This window comes from Parasteatoda tepidariorum, chromosome 12 (genome assembly GCF_982258835.1).
Source record: "Parasteatoda tepidariorum strain Cologne lab strain chromosome 12, Ptep-v5.0, whole genome shotgun sequence".
Taxonomy (NCBI): Eukaryota; Metazoa; Arthropoda; class Arachnida; order Araneae; family Theridiidae; genus Parasteatoda; species Parasteatoda tepidariorum.
The window spans coordinates 49,080,074-49,107,884 of NC_141766.1; the positions used below are offsets into that span (position 1 = coordinate 49,080,074).

Consider the following 27,811-nt stretch of genomic DNA (forward strand, 5'->3'; position numbering starts at 1 on the left):
CGTTTTCTTTTTGTTTCCGTTTTTAGTTCGATTTTCTTATTGCGTGTGTTTAGGGCATTGCTGTTTGAGCCTAATTTTCAGATTTCAGCAATAATAATAATTTGGCGCCTGATAAAAATCAATTCAAAACGAGCAAATCCTGTTTCCTTTTTTTTTGGAATAATTATTAATTTTCTAAAATTATTTTAATTAACAAACTTATTAATTACAAACTCTAAGTTATCCAGTTAATATTATTACCTTGCGCACATCCATTTTCGGGCCCATCCAAGGTAACTAACAAATTTGACGCTCTTCAGTATTGCACTAAGAATGTGCCATAAGATATCACTTTATTTATGTTTCTGTTTTCATATCTTGTAATCTGGCAATCTTATTACGAAAATATTTTAAATCATTCTTGAAAGATTCCGGTACGCGTAAGTTCATTTTAATTCGCTCCTCACTATGTAGATTTCCCTTCGTGTACTGTTCTCTAATCTCTTAACATTTTATTTTCTGTTTTTTGCTATATATATTTTTTTGTTTTTTCGTATATATTTTTTACTTAATGTGTTCGAATTTCGTTAAAATTTATTTGAGTCCTCCTCACACTATTATATTGATATATTTTGCTTTGGCTATATTAATACAATATTAGAAAGCACTCCTTTTTGCGGATATAATCGTGTGGGCTGATAAAGAGATTATAGCTTTTCTTTGTTTCGTTCTCCGGATTTTTCTTCCTTCAGATATCAAAAATTATATTTTTTTAAAAATACTTTTGAAAAATATTTTTAATTACTTTCTTCTCTTGTCAATATTTTTTATTTTCCATATTTTCTCAATAGTTTTGCTTATATATATATATAAATAACATAACAAGCTTCAACTAATCTTTTCATGTTATTCCTTTTCTCCTTTTCTGTAAATCTTTTTCTTAATATATTATTCTAAACTAAACGCTCCTTTTCCCACTCTAAACTTCACATCCCGTCTTTTAATTTATTTTTGGCGTCAAGTTCTGCATTAATTAACATTTTCGATTCTTTTAAATTCATGTAATGGTAAGAAATATATTTTCCTTCTGCCTATTTAAGAGGCCAATTATAATTACTCGGCTTTCCCTTTCCTCTAAAACGAAACATTTTGCGAATTTAATTAGCAAGATTTTCCCTAACTTTTATTGACTTAGGCACATTGATTTGCTCTTTTTAAAATCCTGTGCCTTTTTGTTCTGCTCTCATAAATAAAGATATATATATATATGTAACATAAAAAGCTTCTATTAATCTTTTTACGTTAGTTTCTTTGCTATAAAACAACTCCTACTTTATTACTAATTAATTATTCTATTCCAAATTCTTTCTCACACTTGACTGCTACCCTTTCATATATATATATATATATATATATATATATATATATATATATATATATATATATATATATATATATATATATATATATATATATATATATATATATATATATAAACTCATTTTTGGGTTTACGACTACTAATGTTCAACTCCGCAGCCTTGTAATTTTGAACTCAATCTAGAAGACAAGAGAACTCCTAGATCAAGAATTGGGAAAATTTTGCCCTCGTGGAGGACTTTTTGATGGAACTAACTTGCATTTGCGTTACATGGAGAGAAAAACCACGAATACCTTCCAGTGTGATCAGTGCGAGCCCGGTGTGGAATTCATATCCATCAGCCACCGTTGGGATTCGAACATGGTTCACCTCATTGGTAGCCGAACGCCTTATCCCCTGAACCACCATTCCTCTTTGTAAGGTGATTATAAATTATTCGCTTTATTGTAAATACTGAGCAAATTACAATAAAGCGAAAATATATATATATATATATATATATATATATATATATATATATATATATATATATATATATATATATATATATATATATATATATATATATATATATATATATATATATATACATATATACATATATATATATATATATATATATATATATATATATATATATATATATATACAAAAAATATATATATATATATATATATATATATATATATATATATATATATATATATATATATATATATATATATATATCTTTTCATCATTTTATTTTTCGGTATTTTAATATTTTTGAAATATTTTTAAAATATTTTACTTTAATAAATTTTTTTCTCTTTTCTTTAATCTTTTTTAGTACTTTCCATGTTTTCTCTATATTCTTAACCTATTTTATGAATTCTATATACGTATGCAGATTATGCACAGTAAGGAAAACTTATTAATTTTTTTAATTTTATTCATTTTTCTCTCTTTTCTCTTGATCCTTTTTGTCTTTATTGTGCTATATATACACACACACATATACACATATACGTATATATATGTTTTCAATATGCAACAACACAAGAACAGTCTTTTTTAAATAAAAATGAATGCATACAAATATTTAAATATAAATTTTAAGTAAAGTGTATGTAAAAACTTAAGATGTAATTTTTAATTTATTTTAATTTTATTTGTATATTTAAGGGAAGGAATATGTGTTGAAGATCGGAAGATCGTCATGCTTTAAAAATTCTCAGGTATCACCCTAGACCCTTTGACGTCACGTTGCTATGACAACCACAGATTTCTTCTCATGCTACAAGTGAGTGGTAGATCAACGCACGTTTTTCCTCTCCGTTTGCTTTCGCTTTTTTCTTTTCTTTTTTACCCCTCTTCGATTGTGGCGGTTAAAAAAAAAAATACCTTTCGTGAATTGTAACTTTCGCTAAACATCTGTTCCACTAATATTAAAAGATTCGTATTTTATAAAAGAAATGCGTTAACTCTTGACCCAGTTGTAACTAAACAAATTTTCAATATTATTTTGTAGATTAATATTAAATGCCGTGAAATTTTAAAACTTTTGGAGAAATTCCTTGATTTTTATATTTTATTTAAAACAGATAAAAAAATTACGTGAAACAGAGATGCGATCTGTGATCAAAATTAGGAAAAAGGGGTAATGAATTTTCTTAATTTTCTGTCGATTTCCTATTGAACTCTCACAAACTAATATCGGGAGTTGGAAAAAAGGTCTCTTTTTTTAAGCTAATCCTTTAAAGATAAAGTTTTTGTAGAACTTGATGGATGAAGCAGGCATTTTTAATGGTATTCACTAATCAAGGAAAAATGACGTAAAATGCCAGCATCAATATGTAACAGCATTGTTTTTGCTTCAATTTTGATATAACTAATCCATGTTTGTTTTGTGTATTCTTTAATGATTTGATTTCAAATTAAGTCGTGATAAATAAAATAAGGTATAAAATTATTTGCTCTGCTTTCTAATAAATTTTATAGTATAACCGTCATTGAATAGCTGGCCCAATTTTGAGTTTATGACTACTACAGTAGCCTTGTAATTTTTAACTCAATACAGAAGACAAGAAAGCTCCTGGATCAAGTGTTGGGAGAAATTTGCCTTCGTTGAGAACTTTCTGATGAAATTAACCAACATTTGCATTACATAGAGAGGAAAACCACGAAAACCTCTCTCAGTTAGCCTGACGGCAAGGGGACTCTAATCCATGATCCGTCTGCCACAGAGGATGTTTTTCGTCACCAATGTTGCTGGTTCGAGCTGGTTGCGAGATTCGCATTGAGCAGCCATCGCTAGAATTCGAAGCGGGTTACATTCGAACCATGAAATAGTTCACATATCACTTTTTTTTTCTTTTTACCTCAATTATAGCCGTTCTGAAAATGTCGTTTACCGGGTTCATTAATTCAGCTCTTCATTTGATAAGATAAAATCTTCCTATGCAGTCCTTAGCCAAATTATAACTTTATACAGCTTTATTGTTCTTACGCGACTGAAACCGGTTTGCACATGCTTACGTTCGTGTATCAATTAGTGAAATTAGGCGATATATAATATAAATGTGGAATATTTATTATATCAGATATTATATTATTATATTGTAATAGTTAGATAATTATTAGAGTTTTTTAATAATTATATGTTTTGCACGAGTTTATATGCAATACTTTTGTGTTTAAACACATATGTAATGGGTTTTTATTTAGGAGATTTTTTATATAATTCCTATTTGTATTCATTTTTAACGTATTGCAGTACTATGTTAGCCAATTGATACATGAACGTAAGCAAGTGCAAACCGGTTTCAGCCGTCTAAAAACAGTAAAGCTGTTTATTATCGCCTGATAATTAAGATTTTACATAGAATCTCATAGTGCGTCGAATAATTTGGGCCAGGAACGGTGCATATATATTTTTGAAAAATGATATTTAGTGGTGGTCAGAATTAGTGGTGAAAAAGTTTGAGCATTAAAAAAAAATAGAAACGGAAACACCTAAAATGGAACAATGGTTGTCAGTTTATTATTAAAGATTTTGGATTTAAAGATAAATCCTTGGGAATCATAATTCATAATATATGATTTTAATAGACATGATTAAATTGTTAAACTGAGAAACTAGATGCAAATTAAGTTAAGAGGAATCGTTAAGGCATATATCAATATTGCTAAAATTGATCTTTCTCGATGCTCCTTTTCTAAGAAACTACTTGTGATATTGCTTTGAAATTTCTTGGGGATGTTTGAGATTATACCAGTTAAATGCTGTGATAATATCTTAGCCTTAACTTTTTGAATTATAAAATCAAAAGCTCTCAAGTCATAATTTTAAAAAAAAAATTCTGCAAAAGATGTGTGTTAATAGTTATCACAGTGTAAGCGTAATATATAAATATTATGTGAAAAAAACTGATCTTGTTTAGATGCTGAGAAAAGGTACATTGGAAAAGGTTAGCTTTAGCATTATTGGTATATGCTCTACCCCCTTTATTTCTACTAGTTTTTTATGTTTTAGGTACATATTAATACCTTGGATTCTTATACATTTGGTTTGGGATTCGGTTCAACCAACACCTCCTTGAAGAACGAAGGCCTCAGCACGGATCAATTTAGTAGTCCGACGTGACGAACATAAACTGCGCAGTCGATGAAAAAGAAGAAAGATGTCACTACGTTTGGGCTACTAAGTTGCGCAGTGGTGGAAAATACGAAAGATGTCATTACGTTTGGACTACTAAAGGATCAAATTTCTTGTTTATGGTAACCCGTGCTAAGGCCTTCTCTTTTCTAGGAGGGATTGGTTCAACCCCCTTGTCACCAGCATGCATTGTTCTACTTTTGACTTAATTCCTGATTCGCAGATTTAATTCTGTAAACTGGAAAATCGCTGTATGAAAATTTAACTAATAAGAATTCCCCCTTTAAAGTTTTTAGTAGCAAATTAAAAATTTAAAGTCTAACCTGGGAAGAACAATAAACTTAAAACCAGATAAATTAGACGCGTAAACTATGAAAATAAATAAATGAAACAACACAATAAAAAAAACTTTTGTTCTGATTATCGAATTTTTCACATACTTAGTGCCAATCTTGTGATACAATTTTCCTCCAGTTTGCATCACAAATTGTATCACAATGTTTGAGAGAAAGATTTTGAGGAGTATACTTGGTGGTGTAAATGAAAACAATAACTAGAGAAAGAGATTTAACTTTGAACTGTACCAGATTTATAAGCAACCCGATATTATTAAATACATAAAAATAAATAGAATGAATTGGATGGCCTACGTGATTCGAATGAGTGATGACAATATAATGAAAAAGATGCTGCTTTTTAAACCCACTTGAACAAGAAAGCGGGGAAGGCCGTAGTTGAGATGGGCTGACTCAGGGGAGATTTTCTTGCAATTAATGAAAAGAATAATCGGAATGAAAGAATGATCAAAGATGAATAGTAAGTCATTATGGAGAAATCAACAGAAGATGGTATTGGCCCACATAGGGCTGTTTGGTCAACTATGATGATGATGAGTGCCAATCTTAATCTTCAAAATGTATTTCTTGAGAAACTTATGTGTGAACTTCGTGATTTTTTATTCCTGGAATAAGTTTCTTAATTTAAAACTGTATAAACCATTCCTGCATCAGTTTGTTCTGGGTTAAAGGGTTCATGAAGATTAAGGTTTCACGATTTCATAACCCACGGTATGATTGTGGCGACGCTTTCTTTAACACGTTGAATGCCCAGCTAATTTTACATGACTTGCTCGCCATGTCACAACAGTTAATAACTACAAACTAAGTTTGCAACTATTAGACAGATTTTGCTAGTTTTTAAAAAGGTTTAGCGCAGCATATCTCAAATAAATGGTGAATAATATAAGCCTACGAATTGTTTAGAAATTATGGGGGATAAAAATCTTCTGAATTGAATTTATTAAACCAAGAATCACAATTAATAAACTACCACTTGAAAATATTTATTTGCTGTCTGGAGCAAGTTGGCATCTCTTTGTATACAAATAAAACTATTTGTGTGTGTTCCATATTGCATTAATTTCTTCAAACCATTTTAGTAACGATAATGATATAAAAATTAAAAATTTATTCGAATTATGTGTTTCTAATAATCTTGGCTTGACCGGTCATCGGTGACCCCCATGGAACTACGAGCAAACTCAGCGCCGGTCACCGGTGACCCCCATGACATTCAACGTGTTAAAGCCGCCTTCACTTTTCTAACAAATTGGTACCCATCGATCTGAATCAGGGTTGGTTTCAAGCCGCCATTGAGGATCGAATTTTTGTCCTTCACAATGAGAGTTCAGTGCCTTTAACCACTTTGCCTAGACACACGTTACAAATCTTCTAAAAATAATTCAATATCCTGCAGACGGAAAATAAGATTAACTAATAATCAGGATCAATCTTTGTCAGCTGTCAGAGAGTTATAAAAGGGTATTAACATTATTACAGAAATAGGAATCACCTAACTTCCTTTAATCTTAAATATCAAATGACAGCTGAAGAGATTAGTGGAAGCCTAAATAGGATAAGTCATACTCGAAAATTTCTAAGCTGAGAGAGAATTTCATAGTTAAGAGTGTTTTTAAAAGCTATTTTGCGATGGAAAATAAAAAATCCACTGTTGAAGGGTCTTAAATTCGAAACAAAGCTATAATTTTAAACTACATCTACCATCTTGCAGTAAAGAAATGCTAATGACATTGAATTAAAGGACGTTTAGACGATTGTTTAAATATGCATTAACTTAACAGTAATATTTTAACCTAAGTAAACATTTACATTTGTCTGCCATTTTTAGAAAAATTCAAAACTCAGAAGAATGGTAAGATACCATTTTAAAGTTTGGCAAGAGTGCGTCATATTTAACACAAAAATTATAAACACACCGGTCGAAAAATAAGTCCCCCTTAGAGAAATCATAAAAAACATAATTTAATAGCGTGTAACATCACCTCTGGATTTGATAATTGACAGAATTTGATTAGGAAATGAATCCAAAAGGTTTTGCAGGCATGTCGAATCTAGTTAAAGCCACTCGCTGAGAATTTGATCGCATTAATCCACCAAATTGCAAGGATGTTGATTTCGACGTCGTACCCATTGTTCCAACGTGTCCCACAAATTTGCAATGGGGTTCAAATCAAGTGATTTTGCTGGCCAGTCGAGATGTAATTGAGTGTCTGAGTCTTCATAAAACCAGTCACATATTCTTCCCTCCCGATGATATTTGCTGTTGTCATCTTGAAATATAGGGGTATCGTCATCATACTCTTCATGAAGATGTTCACTGAAAGGCAACGCCAGATCATTCAGAGAGTTCAAATAAACATGTTGGTTCATTTTGATGGCCACCTCAGTGAGGGATGGGACCCCTAACAGGTTTGGAGGGATCTTTATTCACTAACTGAAGCAATTTCTGTCGGGTTTGGAAACGATTTTGATTGACAAGTCGTGAAACACGTCTTCGGTCCCTATCATGCAGGATCTTTTTCCAGCTACAATTCTGATGTCATCTTTCCTGACAACGTGTATTACACCATTGATTGTTGACACGTTGAACAGTTCGCATCGAAACACCAACAAATCTAGCAACTTCATTCATCGTATGACCATGGGCACGGCCAAGCACAATTGCACCTTTTTTTCCACTCTGTCACATCCTTACACTTACCCATATATTTACTCAAAATTTCCGCTTGTAACAAAAATATCCGACTGATGGCTATTTGCCTTTGATCACGTTGAGGCAGTGGGCACGCAGTTGAGTACGTCATTTGACTACTGCGTCATCTAAGGAAACCTAACGACTAATCGGTGCTTGCGCACTAGGGTGACTAATTTTTTCTCCAGTGAGCTTATATTACGTACTTTTATAATAGTGTCCAATGTTGCATTGTATAATAGGTAACATTTTCACTAAATTAATCGTTAAAGAATAGCTGAGATTCTTTGAAACTTTAATGTTCAGAAGTCTAGAGTTGTGTACCATTTTAAAGTCTGTCCGGAGTAAGTTATATTTAACACAAAAATAACATGCTCCACAGTGGCACAATGCTAGATTTCTTAATAAATGTTTTAAGCGTCTAATGTAGCATTGTGCGAAATCCAACATTTTCGCTAAATTAATCGCTAAAATTTGACTGAGATTCTTTGAAACTTTTAGCATTCAGAAACCTAGTATAATGAAGCATTTTAAAGTTTGATGGGAGTTCGTTATTATTAACACAAAAATTATACCCTGAGCAGTGCTGACTTTTATAATAAATTTTTTCCAATAATAAATTTAAATAGTCCAATGTAGCATTGTACGATCAACATTTTCACTAAATTAATCACTGAAGTTTGACTGAGATTCTTTGAAAATTTCAACACTCAGAAGTCTAGTGTATTGTACCATTTTAATGTTTAATAGAAGTAGATGATAATAAACGTAAAAAAAATCACATGTTTTTTGTTTTTTCTTCTTTTTTTTTGGGGGGGGGAGGGGGTAATGTTTTTAAATATATATATATATATTGAATGTCATTTGAATGTATTTTGATTGTAAACTTATGGGATACTCAGCATTTTCGGTTAAGAAAACACTGATGATTGCTTGCCTTCTGTAGAAAAATACAATTCACTGGAATGAAATGTAAGGTCTAGAGCAAATGTAATTCTAAACTTTGAAACGACTTCATTATATATCACACATATGAATAAGTATTCCATGATGCATTTTTTTAAATAAATTTTTTAGTTTCTAATGTAGCATTACTTTAAAAATAACATTTTCACCGAATTAAAGATTTAGATTTGACTATCATTTTTTGAGATATTAAAGACTCAGAAGCAAAGAGTAAGATTCAGTTTCAAAACATGGCAAAAATAGTATACATATAACACAAAAAATTAAATTGTTCGTTGTGTAAATCTTTTAATTGTCCATTGTAACCTTATTCTTGCATTTTTTAAATAAAAGTTTTAGTATTTTATGTAGTATTAGTTTGAAAACAACCTTATGCTTGCATTTTTTAAATAAAATTTTAGTATCTAATGTTTTATTACTTTAAAAACAACCTTATGCTTGCATTTTTTGAATAAAAGTTTTAGTATTTAATGTAGCATTACTCTGAAAATAACCTTATGCTTGCATTTTTTAAATAAAAGTTTAAGTATCTAATGTAGCATTACTTTGAAAACAACATTTTCACCAAATTAAACATTTAAACTTGACTATCATTTTTTGAGAAATTAAAAACTCAGGAGCAAAGAGTAAGATACAATTTCAAAATATGATTCAAAACGAACATATTTGGCACAAAAAATAAAATTTTTATACGTGTAAATTTTGAAATGTTCGTTGTAACCTTATAGGAATTTCAATATGCCCAGCTAAGTAAGCATTTATGTTTGACTACCATTTTTAGAAAAATTTCAGACTGAGAACTGTAGATTGTGGTAACACTTTAATCTTTGACATGAACAGGTGATTTTTAACACAGTTGAAAATTTTTTCCATTGTTCAATTTTTTAAAGTGTTCATTGCATTATTTAAATGAAAGCCAGCTTTTTCACCTAGGTAAATTCATAAATTTTTTAAATGTCCATTGTAGCATGAAATGAAAGGCAGCATTTCCACCAAATTGAATACTTATGAATCCGTTATATTTTGATTTTGAGCATCACGACTTATAAATAGTTAAAATGTAAAAATAAAAGACTTTATAAACACGAAATACTTTAAAATATTGGTGAAATTAAAAATATTGGAGAAATTTTTACTCTGCTTTTTTACTATCAGTGGAAAAAGAGCTGCAAAAAGATAATATAAAAAGATTTTGTGAAAATGCAGATTTTGCTGAAAAGCAAAATCTATTCCAAGTATAACTAATAGATAATATAAAAAGATTCTGTAAAAATAAAAATTTTCCTGAAGAGCAAAATCTATTTAAATTTAAATTTCAAATAGATCATATAAAAAGATTCTGTAAAAGTACACATTTTGCTGAACAGCAAAATCAGTTCCAAGTTAAACTTAAAGTACAAATGAGTAGTTGACCATTTATTGCTGTGCAATTATGTCTATTTAGACGGTTATCATAGAATTCCCTTTGAAATGTTTGTGAATGTATAATGTTTGTGAATGCATAAAAATAAAGGCAATTTATTTTATGAATAAGTTTTATTAACAGGTATATAGATATAAGATATATAAAGTGGATACAAAATATAAAATCCACAAAAGGTAATTCACAAAAATAATGCTCTGTTTTGTTTAAAACTCTAAATATAGCCTTCGTTATTAAACATATTTCGTTTTCACAATATATTAAGTCAAATAACCTTTGGATTTTAAAAAAATTAAATAAAAGTTTTGCAATGTAACTAATATAAATATAATCATTGCATTATCACAAACTAAATTTTTTACTTTATATTAACCCTGGCCTTTAAACCCAACATTAATACTTTGCAGTCTCGAGTTTCTGCTGCAATTTGAAAAATTGTGTACAATTTCTTTTCATTGGTATGAGTTATTATTATTGTAATCCACTGCATTACCTTCTATAGTATTCATACCTGGTACAACTGCTCCTAAAGGTTCAACTTCAACTGATGACTCACGAACAGATTCATCAGTTGTTGCAGATTCATACGTTGGTAAAGGATAATAATTTGATCCGTTGGGCAGAACATTTCTAGTAGACATTTCATAAGATGGGGGGCTGTCGTCAATGGAGTGGTAAGGTGGAAAAATGTTAATTACTGCGGTTTCTTCTGATGTTACACTATCATTTACGGTTGATACCTTTCCAGAAAACTGTTGCTGATGAAGTTGACTTCCGAGAAGTAAATTTTGATAATAAAAGCGTGTTGCACGTGATAATATCATTTCACTTTTCACTTTACGTGCAATAGGTAGCAATACTACACACAGCTGAAAATTGAAATTTTTTTACATTAGAGAGAACTGAAATCAACGGCTTCTTACTAAATATTTAAAGTTTCAGGAAAAATTTACTGCTTTCTCCTAATTATTTAAAGTGGTAGGAAAATGTACGAGGAATTTACGACTTTTTCTTAAATATTGAAAGTGGTTGCGTTCAAAATTCTAGGACTCTTTTTCCTAAATATTTAACCTTTTGACGCAGATGGGACACAGGTGTCCCTTTTATATATTTTTTTTCTGACTCTTTAATTACGAGTAAAAATATATTTTGATGAATTTTAATTATAAGAAACAGTTTAATCGATACTCATTTTTTTAAGATTATATTAATTATATTTCTTCTAAAATATATCATCCTAAAAAAATCCTTTATTTTTTTCCATTCATATTTAAAAAATCATGTGATTGATTTTTTGAACTAAAGAAATTTCAATGATGAATAACTGCTTCTCTTAGATTGAAATTCCTGCAAATAGGTGCAAATTCGCAATTTTTTTTTACATATTTTTATATTAAATTAATACAAAATACAATAAAAATAATACAAACTTTGTGTTTATGCAACTTTTTCTGTCTAATTACCGTAATCAGTAAATCAATAAGAAATACTATCATTATAATTATATTATCAATTTTTTTTCTTCGCTTTGAAATTTAAATTTTCCTTTTTTAATTTTAATTTCCTTTCCTTTCCTTGTTTTCTTTGTATTTTGATTATTTTATGGGTTCTATGTACTTGCAGCTTATGAGCAGTTAATAAAATGTAATAAATCTTAAATTCTTAAATTTTCCCTGAATTTTCTCTTTTCTTTCATTCTTAATTATCTACTAATTTTCTGATGTTATAACTGAAATTAAATATTTGAAGAAAAATGGAAATCAAGTTATAATATGTGTCCAAAAATCAGTTAAAACAGCAACACACAAAATATAAAGAACACAATAAAATGAAGAACGGTATAAAAGGAGGAATGCACGGTTATGATAAATTTCATTCACGCATTTTGTGAAATGTTAGTCTCGTTGGTTAGTTTATTTCCGCTTTACGACGTGTTGTTTTTGCACTGATCAGAACTAAGTTATTTATCGAAAATGCCCACTGGAATCAGATTATAATTTTAAATGCATTTTTTACCTTTGATGCATTATTTTAATGATACGATAAAGAAAAAAAAGGACAATTAGGCTCTATACGAAGATGGTTTAATGTATACTATTATTAAAAAATGTTGCGTATAATTTTCTGATCAAATTGTTTTGACCAAATTTGTGTAGTAATTTTTCCAAAATTACTTACGATATTTTTTGTGCTGTCACAATCGATATATGTTGTAATGTATATCGATAATGTCAATCTATCGATATATGTTTCCTTCGATACCCTTTCTTCATTTGTCGTTACACCCAAAGTTTGTCTGCTTTATATAAAATTTTCATCTGCTTTTGGTTGTACTTTAATTTTAATTTAATACTCAAACTGGTACTTTTATGCAATTTAAAATTGGATGCTTTATTATATTCACCGTTTTTTTATAATGTTGGCGAAACAAAAATTTACTTAACGATTTCGAATAAAAATAAAGAAATATTCCATGTCAGTGTAGGAGTCGTTTTTGCTAGCTGGTGATAAAATACCATAAATTATAGTGTTCATAATTCGATTTTGTGGTGCTGTTTCAGTGGGGTCTGGTGATAATATATAAAGGGTTTCTCAATTTCAACTCATAATACATACTTTGAAAATCCTTGTGGAATTAAAGATCGCTAAGAATATGCTTTGGAGGTAACAGTTTAATATTTATGCGAGAAAAATGAAATAAAACCGTTATCTAACGCTAATGAATCACTTAAAATTATGCATTGACAACATCAAAATTTAAATACACAAGTGGGCGACCTTTGTGCTAAAATACAAACTAAGGTAGACAACGTTAAAGAGCACAAAAATATTATTAAAAGCAGACAGCTGTTTCGAATGCTCAAAGGGCAACCTTCATCAGTGCAACAGTTGCACTGATGAAGGTTGCCCTTTGAGCATTCGAAACAGCTGTCTGCTTTTAATAATATTTTTGCGCTCTTTAAAGTTGTCTACCTTAGTTTGTAACATCAAAATTTGCTTGATTCTAATACTAATCACCTTTCTCCCGCTATCTGTTATCTCCAAATTAATAAAAAAGGTTTTAATGTTTGAAAGCGTGTCTTTCTATAAAGTGATTTGATATATTACAATGTTTTCTTTTCAGCACTCAAATAATAACTTGTGGCTCCTAATGTGTATGACTTTATTTTTGACAAGGATTATAAAAAGACATCAAGTGTGATGACTGTGAAACACCGAGAATAATATATTTCTTTACCGCATTAAAAAAAAAGCTTTTTGTTGATAGAAACACTTCTTACCATATGTAAACCCACTACTGAATAATAAAGGATGAGAAAAGCTGGAATGTAAAGAATGAGGTTTGACTTTCCAAAATAGATATCCAAAACTTTCGAAGAAGCCAAATAAATGAGGAACGCAGAAACACCAAGCATTCCCAGAAATAAGACCAACGGACAAAAAATTTCATTCTTAACTCTTCCATTATTATGAATCTGAAAATAAAAGACATAGTTTTTACAGGGTAGCTCATTACAGGTGGTTATAAACATGGAAGAGAACACATCAGGAGGAGTGAGAATTGCCAGGCAATCAATGTTTCAAAAATGTTAAAATACTCCCTTCGGGGCACTTTTCTTTTATAGACTCGTAAGTTTTTAAACTGGTACTTATCTAAATCAAATCATCTTTATTTGATGTAAGTTTTATATTTATTAGAGTCAAAAGTTGCATTCAAACTTGCACAGAAATGGCTGTTATAGCGCAATTGACTGATTTGGTGATCAACTTGGCGAGCTTGTGAAGTTCATAATAGGGAAGCGCCCTTAACGGCATGCGATGATATTTTCAGACATGGAATGGTATACATTTCTCAAACCTTATGATGCGTCCACTCTAAGTCTGTAATCTCTGTACTCAACCCTAATGGTATATTTTTTGATTTATTGAACAGTCCTAAATAAATATGTTCAAAAGTTGGAGTATTTTCAGATCTAGTCGATCAGCAATATAATTATTGGCCTAAGTTTAGTAGTATTTGGTATGTACGGTTCTAAAAATCATGAAAATCCTGAATAGTTTTTGATTTAACTATCAGATTCTTACGTTCTAAGACTCGGTGGCCGGGATAGCCGGACTGATAGGGCGTTGGGTCTATCAGTCAGGATGTCTGATGTCTGAGAGGTCTTGGGCTTGATTCCCATCGGCTGAAGGCAAGACTCCCTGTATACAAAATGGTGACTTGTGCATGCTAATCCTGTCGGGGGATCCTTCAAGTTCCCTTAACAAATCAATACCTCTGGTGATACTAGATCGGAGATTGATCGTGCTTTGGGTTAGGTCAGAAGTACGATCTGTGGATGGATGATTAGTGTGTGAATGTGTCCACCCTTGGAAACGGGGTGTGACTTATGTATGTTGTCTCCGGGTCATCCTCAATAGCCCATTGTGCAGCTCTAGTGCGACGTAAATACAGTACTAAGACTCAATCTTAATGGTTAGTGGTTCAAATGCCTAACTTTAAATATGTTAATTAGCTAGTTCGAGCCGTGATGGATCAGGGGATAAAGCATTCGCCCTCCAATGAGGTGAATCGGATTTGAATCCCAGCGGTGGCTGGTCGTTGCGAATTCCGCATTCGGCTTGCACCGACCACAGCGCTGACGTAAAATATCATCAGTGGTAGACAGATCATGGGTTAGAGTCCCCTTGCCGTCAGGCTAACCATCGGAGATTTTCGTGGTTTTCATCGCCATGTAACGTAAATGCAGGTTAGTTTCATCAAAAAGTCCTCGATGGAGGCAAATTTCGACCAACACTTGATCCATGAGTTCCCTTGTTTTCTGGGTTGGGTTCAAAATTACAAGGCTACTGAGTTGAACATTTAGGTCGTAGACTTAAAACTGGGCCAGCTGTTCAGCGACGTTTATAAAATAAAAATTAGCTATTGCAGATTTTTTTTCAAGCTACGAAATTAGACATCTCTGAATATGCATAAATTTTTTTTGTTGGATTTAGATTGCTATTTATCAAAGTATGGGGATTGTCGCTGTTTGGTCAAAAAAGAACACCCCTTTATGTGAATTTCACTTTTACGTATTTCACCCTATCTCAAGAAAATTTAATCGAATCGAAAAGTTATGCACACAATTACAAAATATCTTTGTTAAGTGATAATTCGAGAGCAAAAAATAATTTTTAATAGTAATTTTTTATTATTTTATTTTATAATAGGTGAAAATTTTATAAATTGTTAGGAAAAATTTTCAATTTGTTGTTGTTTTAAAATTAACGTTAACGTTATAGTAAATAGCAAAATATAAAATTTCTTCGTAATCTGTTAAATAGTATCTGAGTGAGCTGACAATAAAAGTTGAGACAATAAAGTTGAGTTGACAATAAAATTAAACGTTGTATATTAAAAGTATATTAAAAGTTGTATGTTTAAAATTTGGTTAAAAATGAACAATCTAACCGCTTTTGCTCCAATTTTATGTTTTGCCTTGTGAAATTACATTAAAATAATGTAAAAAATTGTATAGCTCAAAATTAAAATTTTTTTCAAATTTTCCAAATTTTCTACTCAAAATTTAAATTTTTTAATTTTTTAAATAGAATAATAATAAATTCTTATAAAAAATTCTTTTGTGCATGGAATTATCTTTGGATAAAGGAGTTTTGCACTTGTGTGGAAAATTTTTATAATTTGCCTAATAAAATTACAATCTTTAAAATAATGTAAAAAATTGTGTAGCTCAAAATTCAATTTTTTTTCAAATTTTCAAAATTTTCTGTTCAAACTTTAAAATTTTTTTTAAATGGCATATTAATAAATTCTAATAAAAAATTCTTTTGTGCATGGAATTATCTGGAAAAGTTTTATAATTTGCCTTAGAAGTACATATAAAATTACAATCTTTAAAATAAAGTAAAAAATTGTATAGCTCAAAATTCAAATTTTTCAAATTTTTTATTTTTTAAATAGAATGATAATAAATTCTAATGAAAAATTCTTTTGTGCAGGGAATTATCTTTGGATAAAGGAGTTTTACACTTGTGTGGAAAATTTTTATAATTTGAACTAGAAGTACATATAAAATTACAATCTTTAAAATAGTGTATAAAATTGTATAGCTCAAAATTAAAATTTTTTTCAAATTTTCAAAATTTTTTATTCAAAATTTAAAATTTTCTATTTTTTAAATAGAATAATAATAAATTCTAATGAAAAATTCTTTTGTGCATGGAATTATCTTTGGATAAAGGAGTTTTACACTTATGTGGAAAATTTTTATAATTTGCCTTAGAAGTACACATAAAATTACAATCTTTAAAATAATGTAAAAAATTGTATAGCTCCAAATTCAAACTTTTTTCAAATTTTCAAAATTTTTCATACAAAATTTTAAATTTTTTATTTTTTAAATAGAACAATAATAAATTCTAATAAAAAATTATTTTGTGCATGGAATTATGTTTGGATAAAGGAGTTTTACACTTGTGTGGAAAATTTTTATAATTTGCCTTTATAATATAAAATTACAATCTTTAAAATAATGTAAAAAATTTTGTATCTCAAAATTCAAATTTTTTTCTAATTTTCAAAATTGTTTATTCAACACTATTTTACTACCAAAAACATTTGAGATGTTTATTCTAATGTATTAGACATACGCCAATACCAAAGGTAATTTTCCAAGTTCAAATTTTATCAAATGGCTGTGAACTTGAAACAGTATACTCTATACAGTATGCAGTACTCTCTTTTTTGTGCAAAATGCATAATTTCAAAAGTGATGTGCAAGGTTAAATTTGTGAGAGTAACACAAGGTGAAATAACCTAATTTTTCAGAATATTAGAAAATATTAAAAATAATTCCATATTTAATAATAACAAAATATACATAAATTGCATTTTTGACAAAGAGTGCGACAATCGGTTGTCAATTGGGCAAAAAAGTCTATAATTGACATAACTAATATTTAGTCAGGATCGTTAATTTTTTCTTATACAAATAATTATGCATATATAAAAGTGCATTATGAGGATATAAATAAAAGAAGAGAAAATAAAGTAAGAAAGAAATTTTTAATAATAAGTACTTACCGCAGAGCAAAACTTTCGAATAAATTCGCAGCGAAAATATTCCATATCGATATTTACTATCCCAAGAAGTCCACTAAAGAACAAAATTTAAATATGAACTTCACCTTCAAAGGTTTGATTGATAATGAGTCAAACAAATGTCCGCAGCATATTTATATACTTACGCGATTATGCAATTATACTTCGAAAAAATGATTTCCGGATCTCAAATATTATTTTTTTAACTGGAATGTATGAATAAAAATAAGTAAAAGAAGCGCTTTCCCACGGTTTTGAATATTACTTTCTTACATTAAAAGCATTTCATTTTATTTCTCTCTCAAATATAATTTTTTTTTTAAAAAAGCGAAAGTTTCATGAAATCATAAATTATTTAGGAACCAAGCTTCTCTAATCTTGACATCTTTTTTTAGAATATTTTCTTCTAAACTTTAAGCAAACAGAATAATATATTTGATCTTCGAAATGAACATTTCTCATAATGCTTGCAATTACTATTTCAATATTAATCTCTTTTTTAAATCGGAAAAGATAATTAAAAATTAATTAATTATAAAACGGACTAAACAATTTCTTACAATTCTTTTTATTCAAAATTTTTGCAAGATTTTATTTTATAATATATTTGATCTTCGAAATGAACATTTCTCACCATGCTTGTAAGTACTATTTAAATATTATTCTCTTTTTTAAATCATAAAAGATAATTAAAAATTAATTAATTATGAGACGGACTAAACAATTTCTTACAATTCTTCTTATTCAAAATTCATGCAAGATTTTATTTAATAATATATTTGATCTTCGAAATGAACATTTCTCACCATGCTTGTAAGTACTATTTCAATATTATTCTCTTTTTTAAATCATAAAAGGTAATTAAAAATTAATTAATTATGAGACGGACTAAACAATTTCTTACAATTCTTTTTATTCAAAATTCTTGCAAGATTTTATTTAATAATATATTAGATCTTCGAAATGAACGTTTCTCATCATGCTTGTAAGTACTATTTCAATATTATTTTATTTTTTAAATCGGAAAATATAATTAAAAATTAATTAATTATGAAACTGACTAAGCAATTTCTTACAATTCTTCTTATTCAAAATGTTTGCAAGATTTTATTTAATAATATATTTGATCTTCGAAATGAACATTTCTCATAATTCTTGTAAGTACTATTTCACTATTATTTTCTTTTTTAAATCGGAAAAGATAATTAAAAATTAATTATGAAACGGACTAAAAAATTTCTTACAATCCTTTTTATTTAAAATTTTTGCCAGATTTTATTTTGATGCTCGTTTTAAATATTTCAATGTATTTTTAAGTATAATTTATTTTGAAAAAGATGAAAAATATAATGGTTGTTTTAATTAGATAGAAATGAATCTCAATTGTTTCTTACATTATAAGAGAAATTTTCCTTATAAAAGTCAAGATACAATTCCACCCTAGTGATCATGGTTTTCAAATGTTCGTTAATGAAGCATATTGTTTCTCTCGAATAATTATTTATTTAAGTTATAAAATTAATTAAGTCACTAAAGAGCTATAAAATCAGCTGACAAATTTTTGTACCCCTGAACATATTTAACGAGCATCAAATCTAGGGCTTTATCACTCATATAATGTACCTGACATTATTAACTTTATTAAACGACAAAGAATAAAATGCGCAGGTCACGTTATCAGAATGGACGAAGACCGTACCACAAAAAGAGTTTTCAATGCCAGACCAGTTGGCACATGAAAAAGAGGCAGGCCGAATTTGAGATAGATAGATGGCCTAGAGAAAGACCCCTTGGTCTTAAAAACTGAAAATTGGAAAACACTAGCAAAAAAAAAAAGATTAACATGGAAAAAGCTTTTTGAGAAGGCTAAGGCCCACCCTGGGCTGTCGAGCCATTGATGATGATGTTGATGAACATATTTAAGTCTTTTATCTAGAACTTTTAGTCATTTATTAAAAACTAATTATATCAAATTATTGGTGGTATTTTCAAGATACATTTTTGCTTAAATGTTCGTGTGCACAATTTAGATGAGAAGTTTAGCCTATCAATCTCATGGTTGAACGGGGGTTCGAATCCCAGCGTTGACACCACAATATTTCCTCCGTTCTTTCAACGCATGACGAAAATTATCCATTGAATATCTTAAATTATTTGACACCCACAAACCAGGATTTGAAAATAATCTTTAGATTACATTTTGAAGATTTTTATCAGATTATTTTCTTCTGACTATATTCTCAATAAAATCTTAAGAATATAGGTTTAAGAAGTGGGAAAAATAACTTGAGATGTTCGCATTTTTTTTCCTAAAAAAGAAAAACAAGTGATTTCGTTCAAATTTTGTATTTTGCCATTTAAAATTATAATCTTGAAAAAATGATTTTAAAACGTGTAAGCTTCACACTTCAAAATTGTTTGACTATTATCAAATAAATTAATTAAAATTACTAAAAAATATCATATGATTGGTCATGCTTAAAACTCATGATGAGTTATAATTTTTTAGTAGTATTTTGTTTGTATTATCTTTACCTTTCTTCATACCAAATTTTGTTTAAATTGGTAAGTTAATAATCTTGTAAAGTTAATAATCATGTAAAAAAAAATTTTAAATTTTTTTTTTTTACAATTTAAGGTAACTTATGATGAGTTAAAACTCTCGAATAGCATTTTGTTTGCATAATGTTAACTTACAGCATACCAAATTTTGTTTTAATTAGTTAAGCGGCTGTGGAGATAATCTACGAAATCTGCGAATTCTCTTAATTTTAAACACCAGTTGACGAATTATGACCAATATGGAACAACATACCTGATAATAAATGACAAGAGTCGTGGTGGCTAAAGGGATATAGCGCTCTCCTTCAAATGAAGAAAACCGGGTTCGAATCCCAGCCATGGCTGGTCGATTCGAACTCCGCACCCTCCTCGCCCTGATCAGAGTGCTGACAGGAAATATTCTCAGTGGTAGACGGAACATGGGTTAGAGTCCACTTACCATCAGGTTAACAGTGGAAGATTTTCGTGGTTTTCTTCTCCATGTAACTGATTCATCAAAACGTCCTCCATGATGGCAAAATTTCCCTTAATACTTAATCCAGAAATTTCCATGTCTTCTTGATTGGGTTTAATTACATGGCTACGGAGTTGAACGTTGGTAATCGTAAACCCAAAATTGGCTCGGCTGTTCAACGACGGTTATAAAATAAAATAATAAATGGCAAACTTACGCTAATACATTTTATGTAAGTTACCACAAAATTTAAATGGAGAAAAAAGACACAGATTTTTTGAAGTATATATTTGATATGTTACAAATAACGAAATTTTTATTAATAAAAAAGTCATTAAACACAGACAATCATTTGCTTTTATATAACAATGAGTTAAGAAATATTCTTTAAGTGGTTATAACAGTAAATATGCATGTGAAATAATAATAACATTTTTAAGATCTTTAAATCTGAGGCACATTACAAAACTGTTAATAGCTCTTACTGTATGCTTCCTCATGGACTCTGTTACATAAATTATAATAATATGTAATATAAATTATATCTGAAAAAATTAAAACCTTAAGACCAGTAAATTCCTGTAAAAATTATTTGGGAAAAACTCTTTGCTATTTGAATTATTTTATGTGTTGCACATAAATTGTTTATATGGGCTGATAGCTTATTATAAATAACATACAATAGATACACCAAAAATGTGAAGAAATTTTCAAGCTCAAAATATGTTTTAGTGATAATATAAATTTATTAAACAATTTCGAAACTTCTAAATTGTTCTACTGGCTCTAATTTCTAACAGCAAGATCTCATTTGCAAAAGATATTGAAGAAGAACAGCCTCAACCTATTGTAAATTACGTGCTATATTTTATAGTAAAGATAAAAAGGGTTTATCATAAAAAGTGGAAACTTGAATTCCAAACAAAATCCAGTTATTTTTATTTAATACAGATATTTAAACTTAATCATAAAGAATGAATGATGAAATTTCGTATGGAACAACACTTTTGGTGAACTTGTTATTATTTAAAATTCAAAATATTTCAAATAGTAGCGAAAATAAGAAACGTATAAACAAACATAGTTTCTATAATTTGCAATAGGAATTATTTTATCAATTAGAATTATTTTACATTTTCGTTTAAATACAAAAAATAAATATATTTTACTATTCAAACAGAAATTAATTCATTTTATTATAATATGCAAAATTTTGCTTTCATTTTCAATATTACTCAACGCCAAAATTTTTTTATATTAATATCAGTTTAATTTCAGTTAAAACTATCTACAAAATGATATTTTTTAAATTTGTAATAATTTTTGTATTCACAAGAAAAAATCGTATTATTATAATCTTTGCCTTCATCTTGAACAAATTGCATCATGAAAATTATGTGTAATAATATTTGTTAACGAGAATTATTTTTGTATTAACAAGAAAAACTGAACATAATATTATAATAATTTTCATAGTGAAAATCTGTGTCCAAACGTATAAACGAGAAAACATTGTTATAACGACGAGAAAAAAAAACATACTATTATTATCGTTTTGATTTCAAACAAATTTCTTTGGTAAAATTTCTGGCTAAAATAATATTTATAAACGAGAAAACATCTTTGTCATAACTAAAAGAAAAAGAAAAGGAAAACATAATATAATTATCCATATCGTTTTAAACAAATTTCATTGCTAAATACTCTCCCCCAAAATAATACTTGTGAACTGAAAAACATCTTTGTCATAACGAGTAGAATAATAATAAAAAAAGCATAATATTATTATAGTTTTGACCTCAAACAAATCTTTCGCCAAAATAATATTTGTAAACGAGAAAACATCTTTGGAATAACGAGAATAAAAACAGAAAAACATAATATCATCATCGATTTCATCATGTAAACAAATTTCATTGTTAAAATCTTTCCCCTTATATTATATTTGTAAACGAGAAAACATCTTTGTCATAACGAGTAAAATAAAAATAAGTTATAGTATTATCATTGTTTTCATAGTTAAAGACTCTCTCCAAACTAATAATTGTAAACGAGAAAACGTCTTTGACCAAGCAAGAAGAAGAAAAAAAAGTTAACAGTGTTGAAAACAAATTTCATCCTTAAAACTCTCCCGAAAATGTTATTTGTAAACGAGAAAACATTTTTGTCATAACGAGTAGAATAAAAAAAAAACACCATAATACGAGTATTATTAGTTTTGATTGTATAGTTTTGATTTCAAAAGAATTTCTATGATAAAATTTCTCTCCAAAATAATATTTGTAAACGAGAAAACATCTTTGTCATAACGAGTAGAATAAAAATAAATTATAGTACTATCATTGTTTTCATAGTTTCTCCAAACTAATAATTGTAAACGAGAAAGCGTCTTTGACCAAGCAAGAAGGAGAAAACAAAGTTGACAGTGTTGATTGTGTTTAAATGACAATAGTTTTTGATAATTTTTGAAATATGAAAAAAATTATTATTAAATATTTAGAAAAACAATGCTCTTCTGTTATTTTTTTTCATACACAAAATGATTTTTTTTCTTCAAAAATATCAATATTATGTTTTACAATGTTATATATTTTCACAAATTTTTGTGTAAATTTTTTCATTGAGTGACGTCAGGGTATCCTAATAATTTTGGCACAGCCTCGAGGCAAAACTAGATTGGTTTCCTTGATTCGTTTTGTTAATTTTCGTATTTACGTAAAATGCTACATAAGTTTGAAGTCAATGGTTAAAGAAATGGTTCAGCAGAAAGGTATCCATGAAGAAGAAAATTTTTTGCGATCACGTCTAGTGATCACAAAAATTACATCTGTGATCACGTCAAAATAGTGAAGGATAAAAACAAATTATGATTTTTTGGTAGTAACCCAACTCGGAATGCCTCTAGACTCAAAATTGGGATACACTACCTAATTTAGGAACCTCTGAGTTGCTTGAAAAGTCAAGACGTTGTGTGCAAGTTTTGGAGAAATCCAAAACTTTTTGTGCTAGGTTCAAATTTAATAATACTGCTGTGTAGTTCATTAAAAACTGTTTCATATAAAAAATTTTCAAACTTGTGTATCATAATAAAACAATAATGACCTCGAGTTTGAATTAAATATTTCAATAAAATTTTTTTATAGAACATAAAAACAGATCTTTAAAAATGCTTTAGCCAGTAAAATTTTTTTTGATTTTATGTATAAATGTGTTGAAATTTTAAACACTGATTGAAATTTTTTTTCGCGAAATATTTTAAATATTAAACCTAAAAACAGTTTAAAAACTGAAATTTTAGAATCACATTCAGAAAAAAATATTCAATCTATATTTTATGCTGCGTAATATATTTTAGAAAAATTCCAGATTAGTCTGAGTTGAATTTTTTTAAACTATTCAAAAACATAAATTAGACTATGAATACAGCTTAAAGCAATTATCTATCAATACATTTAAAAAAAATAAGGGAAATATGAGGAGTCTGATACATTGACTCATTTTTCCACTCAAATTTCAAAATTGTCATTATTTGATGATTTATGCTGGTCTTCTGTTGCTAAAATTCTTTTTGTTTAAACTATAATTTACTCTTTTTTAATGATATTTCAAGAGCATACAAACTAAATTAAATCTTCTTGCTACAGGATGATTAAGACAGAGTTTTGTCTTTTAAGAGTTGAAACAATTATTAAAACCAATAAAACAATAGTTAACTGTCTGAAGAAGGCCAACACTAGAAAAAATTTATTTTTTAGGGGTGGTGTTACCGCACGCCATACGATACTGCACGATCAGATTTCCATTCATTTGACGCAACGTTTTTAAGTGATAAAAATTTAAATAAAGTCCACAGTGCATTTTCCTAATACTTAGCTGTAAAGTCAATTGCATTTTATTGACCGATATTAAAAAATTGCACACTTTTTGCTATTGCAGCGCAGATGATTACATCATTTATAAATATAAGATCTTGTTAAAAGGCATTTTTTTTTAAAATTTAGTGTTGAAAAATGACATGGGTCCCCTAGTATGCAAATGGGAAATGACAAAGGAGTGAAGAAATTGCAATAATTAAAAATAAAAAAAACACCTTTCCTTGCTAAAAATTTTGTTGCCTGTGATTTTGCAAGATATTACTTGCAGCCTGCTTGATACCATTTTGAAATCTGATGTTCATCAGCTAAATAAATGTTTAATCATGAAAAAGGCAAAGTTTGGGTCAAAACTCCCCTATGCCGAATCTCCCATGTTTCCCCTACCTCATATATGAGTGAAATAGGCAAAAGAGAAATTATTTGAAAAATATTTACAAAGTAATTACACTTTGGATATCAATTGCAAAAAAGAAAACGGTTTTGATCTGAAGGCCATTGTTTGGTGGAATAAATATTTGAAATATATAATTATATTATTGGACCAATTCTAAAAAAGTTAGCTTTGCAATATATATATACATGTTTGGCACAGTTCTTTAATACGCACAATTACATTACAGAACAAAACTTTTAATACTCTTTTTATTTATGAGGTTGAAATAATTTTTATCCAAAAACCTGAATGCAAATCGTTTTGGCTAAAATGTCTCCAAAATGGCCGACAGTTTGAAATTTTTTTTTTAGATAAATGGAAGGAGTTTAAATGTATATATCGCTGCGTTCCATTAAGGAAATCTAAGAATTTATTTTAAACAGTTTTCGAAATTAGTTAAAAAGTTCAACAACAGATGACGCTCCTGAGCTCCTAATCAGATATCAAAATAAATTTCTCAGAGTATAAACCAATTAATTGGTTCTTTAAACTTGAATTTGAACAGTATATTATGCTTAATAAATAATTATTTAGAGTGCTAAATTAAGGGATAATGAAAATTATTTAAATTATTTAATTATAGGATAATAAAAATTTTGCAGTAAATTCTTATACGACATCATTACACTTTAACCGGCTTATTTGGTTATTATTAATAATATCCAATTAGGAAAAACATCAGTATAGGAAAAAACAGGCAATGGTCGTTAAATTATACCACCGAATTACCTCCACCGAATACAGGGCAGATGCCTTCCTCATCCGAATGTTGTTCCCGTTACTTTTAAAAATTAATGTCGATTACTAAAACTCTCTGTTATCCTTATTTAATAAATTAAAAAGGCTTCCGTAACTACTTGTTGGATCAAGAAAAAGTTTCAACCAATACTAAAAAATTATAATCACATTAATTGAAAGTATGATACAATTATATTTCATACTTAGCGCGGTTTTCATTTGACATTTGTTAAAATATCCAGGCAATCTGTGAAATATACATGGGTTTTCTGGTAATCTGTGAAATATATGTCAATCTGTGGCATATATGTCATTTTTTAGGCAATCTGTGAAATATACGTCAATCTGGGGCATATATGTCATTTTTTAGGCAATCTGTGAAATATATGCCATATCGTAATTTTCCGGTCGGTTTTCAGCTTTGTATTCAATGCCAGATTTTCAGATTTGCTGTTATCAGCTACGTAAATGATTTAAAAAAAATTTATTTCAATATGCATTAAGATTTTAAGAGTAGTTTTGGTAATAGTTGATGGTTAATAGTTTATTTAAATATTTCTATGTTTTTGCAATCTTGAATTTTAATTCCTTCCACTTTGCAAATCGCATGATTAGCGGTAATCAATAATCGCTGCTGTTACCCTTAATAACTGGCATTATACTATAAAAATCTGGATGTTACATTTATCGGAGAATTTACCTATGTGTATGTAATACGACTTATAACAGAGTAGAGAATATGAATTCCTTCTATGTACAGGACAAAAACTTACCTACAAGAAATATAAATTAGTTGGAATAATTCAAATAAAGTTATAAACATGTATATAAATCCCTTTTTCAACAATTTAAATAATGCAAACCTTTTCGCCTGTACATAATTTTCATTCGTGATTTCTTCTTGTTTAAAAACAAAAAATTAAATTTCAAACTGTCTGTTACTATAATTACATTGTGTTTATTTAGGAAAACTTAAACATTCATTAAATTATATCTGTTCAATTTTAAAATCATTCGATGAATTAATATGTTTATTATCATTTAATATCACCTTTTCTTCGTCCAAATAGTTTAATGACTCAAATTTCTTTTCTAAAGTTACAGATTATTCTTATCCGTTCATTTATTAGAGAAATTTAAATTTAGACAAGAAGATTCGGAAATAATATCATAATCAATAATTTAAATAAAAGATTTTGAATATAGCTCTTGAAGCAATGTCGCAAAATGTCAGTTATTTTATTACATATTTGAATACGCAATTTGCAAGGTAAAATAATTGCTGTTGGTCTGATAGTCTATGGTAAGTTAAGAATTAAAACTAAAAAATTTTAAAATATTTTAATAGGTGTGAAATCAAGAGTAAATAAAAGGTAATTAATAATTTGAAATATTGATCTACTACCCCTCTGGTGTTTTATTTTCTAATAACGGTGTTTTATAATAACTAAAATGCTCTAGTCTTAATTGAATTTTCTCCTTCAAATTTAAATATATCTATGGGGAGGCAGGGGATTTTTTTAAAAATAAATTCGGATAAATTTCATATCATTTGTACTAAATCGGAAATATTTTAAAAGGATTTGAAAATTAATCGACAAAATATCCCCTGCCTCCCCATAGCATTAAATATACCTATGGGGGGGGCAAAGGATTTTTTTTTAATAAATTAGAATTAATTTCTTATCATTTGCACTAAGTTGATAATTTTTAAAAAGGATTTGAAAATTTTGACATTTGAACTTAAATACACCACAGATGACCCACAAGGCAATGATTTAATTCAAGCCTTACGAATATAAAGTATTAAAAAAGAAATATATATTAAAATAGCTTTTTCATGGCCTTGCCATTTGACGTAAGTTAAATAAATTCAAATCATGAATGATATTTAATGAGTAATTTGTTAGATAGAAATTTGTAAAATAACAAACGTAGTTTCAAACCATATGTAATAATAAAACGACTTAACATAGATGATAATTTAAAGGAAAAATTTATAAACTACTTAATTATGAGGAATTGATCACATAAGATATTTATGAGACATACTTAAACCATAAACAACAATTTTGATAAAAGATTTATAAAATAGAGTCATATCACAAACATTAGTTTAAAAGTGCATTCTGGGAGATAGATCTAAATCATATAATAAATAATTTATTCAAGACATTGAAATGTTAAATTCAAACAAATACAATATAA

At 28.4% G+C, this 27,811-nt stretch overlaps 1 protein-coding gene and 1 long non-coding RNA gene across 3 annotated transcripts in view; one reads left to right on the forward strand and one right to left on the reverse strand.

The window, feature by feature from the left end:
• LOC107457334 (uncharacterized) overlaps positions 1-13,752 on the forward strand; it is a 33,139-nt gene extending 19,387 nt beyond the window's left edge. The window contains exons 2-3 of the long non-coding RNA XR_001585817.4: positions 2,524-2,641; positions 13,561-13,752. This is a non-coding gene — a long non-coding RNA (uncharacterized LOC107457334). The remainder of the gene's footprint in view (positions 1-2,523; positions 2,642-13,560) is intronic.
• Positions 10,617-17,822, reverse strand: LOC139427217 (uncharacterized). Of its 2 annotated transcripts, XM_071188154.2 has the most exons (3): positions 17,524-17,822; positions 13,718-13,912; positions 10,617-11,305 (listed from the first exon to the last, which is right to left on the reverse strand). In XM_071188154.2, the coding sequence occupies exons 1-3, from the start codon at positions 17,566-17,568 to the stop codon at positions 10,889-10,891; spliced, it is 657 nt and encodes a 218-aa protein (XP_071044255.2). In that variant the 5' UTR covers positions 17,569-17,822; the 3' UTR covers positions 10,617-10,888. The 2 variants fall into 2 exon arrangements, with proteins under 2 accessions (XP_071044255.2, XP_087011734.1); XM_087155608.1 differs by lacking the exon at positions 17,524-17,822 and having other exon boundaries at positions 13,718-13,969.
• Positions 17,823-27,811: the final 9,989 nt, after the last annotated feature.